The sequence below is a fragment of the Manacus candei genome, unplaced genomic scaffold (assembly GCF_025592945.1).
Source record: "Manacus candei isolate 608988 ecotype Guabito, Panama unplaced genomic scaffold, ASM2559294v1 h1tg000340l, whole genome shotgun sequence".
NCBI lineage: Eukaryota > Metazoa > Chordata > Aves > Passeriformes > Pipridae > Manacus > Manacus candei.
The window spans coordinates 1-11,378 of NW_026138388.1; the positions used below are offsets into that span (position 1 = coordinate 1).

The following is an 11,378-nucleotide window of genomic DNA, read 5'->3' on the forward strand; positions in this document are numbered from 1 at the left end:
GTCGCGCGCCGGGGCACGCCCCCCTCTCGGGATTGGCCGGGGATTGGCGCAGGCGGGCGTCACTCACGCGCGGCGCAGCCAATCGCGAGCGGGGAGGTGGGACCGGGCCGTACCACGCGCGCGGGGAGGGGGGCGCTTCCCCGTGCGCGGCCCCGCGACCTTCAGGCGCGCGCCCCCCCACCCCCGCCGGCCCGGCAGTGGGACCGCCCCGAAAGGAGTCCCCGCAACGGGCGGAGGGGCCCGCGGGCGGTGCTGCGGCTCCGCGACCGTCCGCCCCGGCACAGCCCCCCGGGGCCCGGGGGGTTCCGGGGAGGTGTGGGGGGGTGCCCGGTGGGCCCGGGGGGTGCCGGGCTGGAGGGGGAGGGGGCGGGCGGAAGGATCCGGGGGCTGCGATGGGTGCGGCGATCGCTGCAGCGGCGGAGGGAGATGTAAACAAACCTCAGCGGAAAGAAGTCCCTTCTTAAAGGCGCCGCGTCCCTTTTTTTTTTTTTTTTTTTCCCCAGGGCCGGCGCGGGCTGCGCTCCCAAAGCCTGGAGTGGGGAGGGATAAGGCGGAGCGGGGCCTCGTCCCGGTCCCTGGCCCAGTCCTGGCCCTGGCCCCAGTCCCGGTCCTGCCACCCCCACTGGCGATGTCTCCCTTGGGCCCCACGTCCGGGGGCGGGGCTGAGCTCGGGGGGCCCCACGGCCTTGGGGGGGGCGGGGGAGAACAGGGGGACAGGAGGGTCCGCTGTGGGACACACGGTGGTGGTGTCTGTATGTCTGTGTCACCCGCTGTGTCACCTGCCCTGCCCAACCCCCCGGCCCAGGGGTGGCGCTGGCAGGGGCCTGGTGGCACCGGAGGGCCCCGCGGTGGCACCGCCACCCCCCTGGCCCGGGGATGGGACCCGGCCTGGGGGGAGGTTGGGGACTGGGGACAGACCAGGGCAGCTGCCACCGGGGCCTCTGATATGGAGGGGGCGGTGGGTGGCCAGCTGGGGACAGTGGGGTGGCCTGGCCAGGGCAGGTGGCCCGGCTAGAGAGGGTGACCATTTGGGGACAGTGTGTGACCATTTGGGGACAGTGTGTGACCATTTGGGGACAGTGTGTGGCCAGGCCAGGCCGCGGGGCCCCATCCCCTCCCCCACAGGGCACAGGCAGCGGGCTGCTCCGAAAAGGCAACTTTAATCGAGGCAGGCTCGGATGGTGCCCCAGCGCCCCGCCGTGTCCGGGGGCTGGTCCGGCTGTGCGTGGATGGGATCCCCCAGATCCCGGGTGGATCCCAAGCGATCCCGGCCCCGCTCCCCTCGGGGCTGGCCCTGAGTGACAGTGGTGGCGCTGGTGGCTCTCGGGGGCTCCCCCGCCCGGGGTGGGTCCCGCCCGCGGAGCCCCCGTGGCTGGTGATGCGATGGGTCCGCGGAGCTCCCCCGGCTGGTGCCAAGCGGGATGGGTGGGGTAGGATGGCGGTGGCAGCGGGGCCGTGCCAGGCACCTCTTGGTCACCTGTTCCTGCCCTGCCAGCGGCGCAGCAGCCACTGGGTGAGGAAGGGCCAGGTGGTGGCGAGGAAGAGCAGCGTGCGGGGCGGGACACGGTCAGGGGCCACGGGGACGTCACCTGGTGAGGGACAGAAAGGGGGGCGGGGGGGGGGACAGAGGTCACCAAACCCCCCCGCCCCAGCCCTCCGCTGCTTGGTGGTCCTTCACATCCCTCCTCTGGAGAGCATCAGCACCGTCCCCGGTGTCTGGAGGCTGGGGACGTGTCCCTAGGATGTCACCTGCCCCCCGCTGTGTCTCCAGGCCCCCGGGGGCCATGGGGTGGGTGGTGAGACAGCAGGGCCACCCCACAGTGCTGCCTCACCCCCAACTCACCTGCGGAGCAAGTGCTGGGTCGGGGTCTGTCCCAGCCGTGTCCCCCTGCAAGACAGGACAGGGTCTGGGGTGTGGGTGGGGCTGGCACCCCCTTCCAGTGCCTGCACCCCGGGACAGGGAGGGAAGGGGGCTGAAGGGAGCCCATGTGGGGCTCCTGTGAGGGATCCAATGGCACAGCTGGGCCAGGACCCCGGGGTCAATGGAATGAGGGGAGCAATGGGAACGATGAGGGCTACAGAAATGGGGAGCCAGTGGGAATAACAGGGGCAATAGGAATGATGGGGGAAATGGGAATGATGAGGGAAGTGGGAATGATGAGGGAAGTGGGAATGATGGGGACAGTGGGAATGATGGGGACAGTGGGAATGATGGGGAGCAGCAGGAATGGAGGGAGGGCCGGTGGGAATGAGGGAGCAGCAGCTCCCTGCCTGCACTGTGGGGTAGATCAGCCTCGGCCCTGCCGGGAGGTGCCACCACACCCCGGGGTGTCCCCGCCCTGCCGGCCCGGGGTGGTGTCCCGGCCCCCCGGCGGGTACCTGTGCCCAGGTGAGCGTCTCCAGCCGGCTCAGCCGCTCCCGCACCCGCCGCAGCTCCTCCTGCAGGGCCTGCACCGCGCTGGCCACGTGGGCCTCCAGCTCCGGGCTGAGCTCGGCGGTGTTCCGAGGTCCTGCTCCCCCGCGGTGGCCCGGGGATCTGGGGGCACAGAGACGGGCACACGGGTGGCAGGGCAGGCTGGGCACCACCTCGAGCCCCCCAAGGAGACCCGGAGCTGGCACAGCCCACCCTGCACTGGCAGCAGGTAAGGGCTCCCATGGAGTGCCACACGCTGCCCACACCACGGCTGCCCCAGCCCAGCCCAGCCCAGCCCAGCCCAGCCCAGCCCAGCCCAGCAGCCCCACAGTCCTGTGGCACTGGGGCTGTCCCCAGGGACACGGGCCACCATGGCCCCCCCAGCAGTGGTGGTGGCAGTGGGTGACCTCCAGCCCGCTGATGTGGCAGGTGCAGTGGTGCACATGGGTCACCTTGTGTCACCCGGCACAGGCAGGACACCCAGCACCAGGCAGGACCCCTCGCTGCTAAAGCTGCCTCCCCGCCCACCCTCGGGCCCCAAACCAGCCTGGAAAGCCCTGGGCAGTCTGTGCTGTGAGCGGGGCACAGGCAGGGACTCGCTGCCACCCCCTGAGTGCAGCACCCAGGGACAGCCCAGCCTGGCCAGATCAGCTCGGTACAGCTTCACTCCCAAGGTCAAGCAGCCCAGTTTGTGGGAACAGTAACACAGGAAGGGTGAGACAGGTGGCTGTGCCCAGGTAAGGTGATGACACCACCCCTGCAATGCCACCCTGGAGCAGCAAGCTCCAAATGCATCTGGGGACAGCACAGAGGGTGGCAGGAGGCTCCTTGTCCCCTCTCCACAGCAGAGGTGGTGCCCCCCAGACACTGGCAGCAGTGGTGGGTGGCACCACAGTAACACGGTGTCCCCAAGACCTCCAGGGGCACAGGGCCCAGTTTTCACCTCCCACCCTCCTGGGGGAGAGCTCACCCCTGGCACCACCACATCCAAAGTCACCAGTGGAGCCACAGGACCACTGGCAGGAGCTGGATAGAGGGGGAGCTGGGAATCCTCTATCCCTGCCCAGCTGCTGGAGAGGCCAGCAGAACACTCTCCAAATTTGGACAATTTAGTACCACTGTGAGGAACAGGCAGCGGAGGGGCTGTGTCCTGGAGGGGTAAAGCCACCACACTTGGGGACCAAGGGGTGCTTAGAGGGGACACTCAGGGCTTCCTGCAGCTACAGATGACCCACCCCTGGGTGCTGGAGCCAAACTTGGTCCCTTGTGAGTGGTGGCAGCCCCTGCCACCCCCTCACACCCCAGAGCCCCCCAGGCCAGCCTTGCCTGCAGGGGGGGAGCAGCAGGAAGGGGCCAAGGCTGCACCCACCTCTCTGGGAGCCCAGGGTTCCGAGGTCAGTGCTGCTGCTCCCCTCGGGTCTTCTGCCTTCGCCCCACAGCCCCTGCCCAGCACCACGGGGCTCCAGGGGCTCAGCCCCGGCCTGGATGCCATTTGGGGTGAGGCCCTGCGGCCCCCCAGCCTGTGTGAGGGGGGAGAAGAAGGGCCCTGAGACCCCACTGCCCTCCCTGGGGCTGGGGGGCACGGTGGGTGATGCCAGGGCAGTGGTGGTGCCCCTCTCTGCCTTGTGGTGGTGGGGGGTGTGGCTGAGTGAAGCTGAATCCCACTGGTAACACCAGTCAGCACCCAGTCTGGGAGGTGACAGAGCTCTAGAACCTGAGGGAAGTGAGGTGCCCAGGCTCCAGATGGCAAAAGAGGGGGGGCTTCCTCCTCCTGTCCACAGTGGACACCTCAAGTGCCAAACCAGGTGGCAGCAGCAGGGAGGAGTGGCAGGAGTGCAGTCAAAGTGGCAGCACTGGACCGTGTGGGGCCGTGGGTCTCACTCAGGTGCCCCCAGAGTCAGAACCAAGAAATGAGGGGGGCTGGGGAGGCTCCTCAGCCTCCCCTTGGTGACAGGGAACAGGCTCCAGGAGTGACACGAAGCACAGAGGTGCACTGGGTGCCAACACAGTGAGGCTTGCTGGGCTCCCAGGATGGCAGTGCCTGAGCAGAGCCAGGAGAGCTGTGCAGTGTGGAGGTGTCTGAGCAGTGTGGGGATGTGTCTGAGCAGTGTGGGGATGTGTCTGAGCAGTGCAGAGGTGTCTGTGCAGTGTGGGGATGTGTCTGTGCAGTGTGGAGGTGTCTGAGCAGTGCAGAGGTGTCTGTGCAGTGTGGGGATGTGTCTGTGCAGAGTGTGGAGGTGTCTGTGCAGTGCAGAGGTGTCTGTGCAGTGTGGAGGTGTTTGTGCAGTGCGGAGGTGTCTGTGCAGTGTGGAGGTGTCTGAGCAGTGTGGAGGTGTCTGAGCAGTGTGGGGATGTGTCCTGTGCAGTGTGGAGGTGTCTGTGCAGTGTGGAGGTGTCTGAGCAGTGTGGGGATGTGTCTGAGCAGTGTGGGGATGTGTCTGTGCAGTGTGGAGGTGTCTGAGCAGTGTGGGGATGTGTCTGTGCAGTGTGGAGGTGTCTGAGCAGTGTGGAGGTGTCTGTGCAGTGTGGGGGATGTGTCTGTGCAGTGTGAGGGTGTGTCTGTGCAGTGTGAGGGGTGTGTGTCTGTGCAGTGTGAGGGTGTGTCTGTGCAGTTGCAGATGTGCCTGTGCAGCCCAGGCAGGGCAGGGCTGGCAGCTGGCAAAGCCTCCAGCACTCCCCAGCCCCCGTTACCTTCTCGGGCTCCCCCTGCTCCAGGGTGTCGCAGTACGATGTCCCCCTCGGAGTCACTGGTCACCTGGCTGCCCTCAAGCCCCTCGGGGGCAGGAGCCAGCCCACCTCCTGCAAGGGAAGCACCTGGCTCAGCCACGGGCAGGGCAGGGGGTTCTGGCCATGTCTCAGGGGCAGCAGGTCCCCAGGTGGACAAGGAGGAGCCTGTGTGCACAGGGGGAGGCGGCAGGAGGAGGAAGCTGAGGCGCGGAGAGGGAGGGAATTGGCTCTGTTAACACACCCAGATCACGGCTGTGATTCCAAGGACTGAATTCCCCCTTCTCCTGCCCACAGTGTCCTGTTCATACAACCCCCCAGCCCCGGGGCAGCAGCGTGCTCTGTCACACGGACAGGGACCCTGCCCGGCTCCCCGGGCACTGCCAGCCCCGCTGCTCCGGGGAGGGCACAGCCGGGACGCTGCTCCGTGACCATATTTGCTCCTGGGGGAAAGGCTGGAGCGGCGGGAGGGACCTCCCCGGAGGGAGCACCCTGCCCACCTCCTGCCCACGCCGGGGCACAGCCAGGGGCCCCTCGAGGGGGGCACAGGGCGGCCGTGGGCGAGTGCATGAGGGTTGTGTGAGGAAAGCCAGGGCTGAGCCAGGAATCCCAGTGCCAAGGAAGGGGTGGGCTTGGCTTGAGCCAAGGGGAGAACATCCTCACATGGATCATGGACCTTGCAGGGTGATGGTTTCCCAGACCACGGGGAAACACCCTCCCCTGCTTCCTGCAGTTTAGACCCCTTTGCAGAGGTACAGCGAGGCAGAGTCAATCCTCACACCCAGGGTTCCTCCAGCATGGAGAGCGGGACCCAAGCAGAGCCCCAGTTTGCCTGGAAACACGGGCAGGGCTGGAGCAGAGGTGCCTGAAGCCAACAGCTCTGCAGATGGGTGGAGGCCCAGCCCCAGTGCCTCCTCCACGGGGTGTCTGCCGGGTGCTGGACACACCAGGGGAGACCAACCTGGCACGTGCTGCCCGCCCTGCTGCTCCCCGGGCAGGGCATCCTCGGGGCACTCCGGGGCCGGGCTGCTCCCTGGCACATCCTGGACGGGGCCCTCTGGCTGTTCTCCACTGTCTGCACGGAGGGGAACAGGCACAGGATTAACGTGCTGTGGTGTCCTGCCAGCACTGGCTCTGGGCTGGGCTCAGCACTGCTGCCCAGGAACCAACATGATCTAAACCAGCCAGCAGGGTCTGCCCCACACAGACCACCCGGGGGTGGCAGGGGTGTCCCTGAGCCCCCCCGAGGCAGCAGGCAGAGGGATCAGTGCTGGGTAACAGCTGGGTGAACACTGCCAGGTGACTGTCCTGTCCCCTGGCAGGGCCAACGGCCCATGGCACAACCCACCCCAACAAACAGCCTCACGCAAGAAGTGCTGGCTGCAAGAGCCTTGTCTGGGCAGCAACACCCCAAGAAGAACTTCCTGATGGGGCCCCAGCCCTTCCCACTGCCCCGTGGGGCCTGTGGGGTTAATCCCAGCCCTGCTTCCAGCAGTTCCCAGGACTCTGATCCCTGCTCCTGGGCAGGCAGGTGTGTGGCAATGTTCCCCTGCTGCTCCTTGCCTGCACTTCTCTGCTGTTCCCAACCTGCCTTTGCCATCACGGCAGAACACAGGACCCCCAGAGCCCACTGAAGGGGCAAGGGCAGCCCCCACCCCACACAGGGGTTAGTGCCAGGGCTGCCCCGTTCCAGGGCTGTCACCATTCCCTAATGTCTCCCCAGGGTAGGCTGTGACCTTGCAGGGTAAGGTCAGGCAGGGTCCTGTCACCTCCCACAGCACAGCACCTGGACAGACCCGGCTCCAGGGTCACTCTGGTGAAAGCACGACTCACTGGAGATCTGTTGGGACCTGGAGCCACCCAAGATTTGGGGTCCAAGGGCCACTTTACGATGTTTGTAACCAAACAAAACCAAACCTGCCCAGACTCTCACCTCTGTCCCCCAAAAGCACCTGCCGGAGGCACCTGCCACGCTCTGCTCTCTGAAATCCCCTCTCTGCTCTGGGTCAGGGCAACCAAAGCTGCAATCCCACAGGCTGAAGGTGGGTGGGGGAAGCTTTAACACAAATTACCCAACACACCTGCAGGAGTTCAGTGCTTTACACACTGTCCCAGCCACCCTGGGCTCGTTGGCTTCATGGGCACCGCCAGGTTTAGATTTAAGGGACAGTGGCACCTGTCAGTGACACTCCCAAGTGGATAATGACCAGGAGTTTAGACCTAGCTTCTACAGTCCAGTGAGAAACTGAGCCTGTTTGCCTTTTAAAGGGATTCAGCATCCCCATGGAGAACAAAGCACCTGGGTACCACGGGAAGGAGAGGCCACCCTGAAGCCAAGCCTTACAGGCTGCGTGTTTTCAGCATCCCTGTTGGGAGCAGGGAGCTGTCAGGCACAGGACAGCCTGGGGACAGGCAGGGAATGAGTCTGTTTGTCATGGCTCTCCCAAAGCACTGACAGTTCACACACCCGCTGTGAAAATGCCCTGAAAACTCCTGTGCTGCTGAGCTGACCCACTGGTGACACGGCACAGCTGACACCTCTCTGAGCCCCCACATCAGCCCCTCGCTCCCTGGGTGCTCCTCACAAGTCAGATACACCCAGGACAGCCCAGAGCCAGGGGTGGGACAGGCCCCCAGCACCCTCCCAGCACGAGGCAGCAGCCAGAGGCATGGAAAGGGCTGGGAAGGATTCTCCTCTAGCACAGCCTGGATTAAATAATCCCATTTCTCAACCCCAGTTTCTCCACATCCACTCCACACAAAAACTGGCTGGTCCATCCAGGTGTTTACATCAGATGACCTGGAGGTGAGCCAGAGCCAAGGAAAAGCACAGCTTCCCTGAGAGCTGATCCCTGCTCCACTGTTTACAGGGATTGGGGCCAAGGGGCACTTGGAAGCCAAATCTCAAACTCTCACTGCGAAGTTTCGCAGAGAGAGAGCCCAGACTGAAGAGACACCCGTGTCACACAACAGGACACTTGTCTGGGGTGCCCAAACAGCCCCTCGGCAGCAGCTGTGCCACAGCAGGGGGGTCAGGTGGGATGTGGTGTCCCCCATCCCTCAGGGAGCAGCAGCAGGATGTGCCCCGGGGCAGAGCAGAGCCCAGAGGTGTTGTTTGTCCCGGTGCAGCCCCAAGCAGGGACCAGCAGCAGCGCTGTGCCAGGACGGGAGCACAGAGGGGAGGGATGCGCTGGGCACAGCCGGAGCGCAGCAGCTCCCACTCACCCCCTTTCCTCTTGAAGAAGAACTCGGGGGGCCGGGGCATGTCGTGGATCACCTCGTAGAGCGGCTCGAAGTAGCGGAACATCTCCTGCGTGGTCTCGTCCATGGGCACGGTGTCGATGACCTGCGGAGGGACGCGGCTGGACACGGGCGGCCCCGGCAGCGCGGCCCGGCCCCGCCGCCCGCCCCGTTACCTTCTGGGCCACCTTCTTCATCTCCGCCACGTACGCGGCCATCGCCTCCTCCTTGGACATCCTGCCCAGGCTGTGCCACGCGTCCCTGCGGGGCCGGGCGGGTGAGCGGGACCCGGCCCGGGACCCGGCCCGGGACCAACCGGGACATGCCCCGCTCTTACCACTTGTACCGGCCGATGGGGTCCCAGAAGCCGGGCCGCGGGCCCTGGCAGCACCCCGCCGTCGCCTGCTTGTAGTAGCTGTAGAAGCGCAGCATCTCCTCGTAGGAGGGCCGGTACGCCCCTGCGGGACACGGCTCAGCGGGGCCGCCCCGGCGGCGCGGCCGCCCGGCCCCGGCCCCGGCCCCCCCACCTACTCACCGCTCCGCGGCAGCCCCTGGATCACCTGAACGGCGGCGCGGAACTGCGCCCCGCAGCTCGGCTCCTCCATGGTGGGAGCAGGACCGGCCCCAGCCCCGCACCGACCCCGGCACCGGCACCGTGCGGGTCCCTCTCCGTGTGGGGCCACTCAGGGCCAATCAGCGCCCGCCTTACATCAGCCCCAGCGCGCCGCGCCCAATCACCCCTCGCCTTTCATCGGCCCCTCCAATCAGCGTCCCGCTCCCCGGATGGGACGCCCCGCCCCTTCCCCCCCGCTCCCGGCGCTGAGCGCGGTGCGCGCGCCCCCTGCCGGCGAGTGGGTGCAGGTGCGGGGGCGGTCCCGGCGCCGCCTTGCGGGGATGGGCGGAACTGCAGGGACAGGGGAGAGGAGTAGTGGGACTGGGATAGTGGGACAGGGGAGAGGGATAGTGGGACAGGGGACAGAGATAGTGGGACAGGGACTGGGATAGTGGGACAGGGGAGAGGGATAGTGGGACAGGGAGCGGGATAGTGGGACAGGGACAGGGATAGTGGGATAGGGAGCGGGATAGTGGGATAGGAGACAGGGATAGTGGGACAGGGGAGAGGGATAGTGGGACAGGAGACAGGGATAGTGGGACTGGGATAGTGGGACAGGGAGCGGGATAGAGGGACTGGGATAGTGGGACAGGCACTGGGATAGTGGGACAGGGACAGGGATAGTGGGACAGGGAGCAGGATAGTGGGACAGGGACTGGGATAGTGGGACTGGGATAGTGGGACAGGGACTGGGATAGTGGGACAGGGATAGTGGGACAGGGAGAGCGGGATAGTGGGACAGGGGACTGGGATAGTGGGACAGGGACTGGGATAGTGGGACAGGGGACTGGGATAGTGGGACAGGGGACTGGGATAGTGGGACAGGGAGAGTGGGACAGGGAGAGTGGGATAGTTGGACAGGGAGAGTGGGATAGTGGGACAGGGAACAGGATAGGGCATGGGATAGTGGGATAGAACACAGGAGAGAGGGATAGTGGGACAGGAGAGTGCAATGGTTCAGTGCAGTGGGACAGTGCTCCAGTGCTCTGTGACTCTGCACCAGGCCCAGGGACAGTGCCTGGGGACAGCACACTGGGATGTTCACCCCCCTGGGCTGTGCAGCAGGACAGGGTGGGTGGGAAGTGCCAGGGCACAGCTATTGTCTGGGACACTGGCACAGGTTGCCCAGAGAAGCTGTGGCTGCCCTATCCCTGGAAATGTCCAAGGGCAGGCTGGATGGGACTTGGAGCAACTCGGGGTAGTGGAAGGTGTCCCTGCCCATGGCAGGGGGTGGGAATGGGGGGATCTTTAAGGTCCCTTCCCACCCAAACCATTCTGGGATTCCATGATCAGGATGATACCAGGCATGGGGACAATGCATCCCCCCCAGGGGGATGGACCAGGGGCCTGGGACACTGCACTGGGAAACTGGGATGAAGTACTGGGACAGTGCACTGGGGAACTGGGATGTGGTGCTGGGACAGTGGCGTGGGGGCCTTGGCCAGGGGCACAGTCCCAGTGCATGCAGAGTGGGAACATCTGGCTCAGGCAGAGCAATTGTTAATTATTATCCAGCTTTATCCACTGTTACTTTTATCCAGTGTATACTTTTATCCACTGTTAATTATTATCATCCAACTTTATTAATTATGATAGTGAGGAAGGGGCAGAATTTGGGGTCCCCGAGGTGAAGCTTTTCCTCCTTCTCTTCTCCTTCCCCCTCTGCTGTGAGGGCTTTCCTTGAAGGCAGGGCACTGTGGGGACATGGGGACATGGGGACATGGGGACATGTCCCTGGAGGTATGAGATGCCCTGGGGATGTGGGATGTTCTGGGGTGCCCTGAGGACTGCCTGGGTCCCGTGTTCTCCCAGGGCTGGATTCTGGGATTGGGGTGCAGAGCAGCTTTCAGCAGCCCCATCGTTGCCTCACACCCCAGTTTTTCAACCTTAGTCCCCTCTCCAAATCCCAAATCCAAGTAGGGCCAACGCCCCACCCCCCCAAACTCCCCTAAATCCCATCCCTCAACCCCTGGAGAAACGTTTCCTTTCTAAAAATTGAAGGTAAATAAATAAATAAATAAAATGAAATAAATAAGAGACGCAACAAATAAAATCAGCAAAGCCTTTTAAAGCCCCGGCCATTTCCGAGCTCTGACTCAGGATTCCTGCTCGGAACGGCCACAAGGCCTCGCTGGCTCCCACTCCCGGCAAATCCAGCCCCGAATCCCGAGCGCTGATTCACGGCACACGTGCTGTGCTATAAGCGGCCGGGAATGCTGTTTTCCATGGGATCCTTTCCAACTCGCCGGCGGGCGGGAGAAAATAGCAACGCTGCGGGCGGGGAGAGGGGGAATCGCACCGGGATTTGTTTGTGCTGTGGATTTTGCAGCGAGGGGTGTTTATCCCGGTTCATTTCACCGGGTCGGGGCATCTGTTGCTGAATTCCCG

At 64.7% G+C, this 11,378-nt stretch overlaps 1 protein-coding gene and 1 long non-coding RNA gene across 2 annotated transcripts; one reads left to right on the forward strand and one right to left on the reverse strand.

Annotated features, from left to right (window-relative positions):
• Positions 1 to 453: 453 nt before the first annotated feature.
• ACBD4 (acyl-CoA binding domain containing 4) lies at positions 454 to 9,052 on the reverse strand. Its single transcript, XM_051775719.1, is given in 12 exon segments — positions 454 to 1,557; positions 1,560 to 1,589; positions 1,844 to 1,888; positions 2,380 to 2,536; positions 3,740 to 3,933; positions 5,105 to 5,143; positions 5,145 to 5,212; positions 6,099 to 6,212; positions 8,363 to 8,483; positions 8,554 to 8,638; positions 8,715 to 8,835; positions 8,913 to 9,052. Coding segments are annotated over 12 exon segments (1,128 nt in total). The 5' UTR covers positions 8,983 to 9,052; the 3' UTR covers positions 454 to 1,473.
• LOC127465221 (uncharacterized) lies at positions 4,480 to 4,978 on the forward strand. The gene is made up of 3 exons (XR_007901947.1): positions 4,480 to 4,629; positions 4,708 to 4,745; positions 4,787 to 4,978. It is a non-coding gene; the product is annotated as an uncharacterized LOC127465221 (long non-coding RNA).
• Positions 9,053 to 11,378: the final 2,326 nt, after the last annotated feature.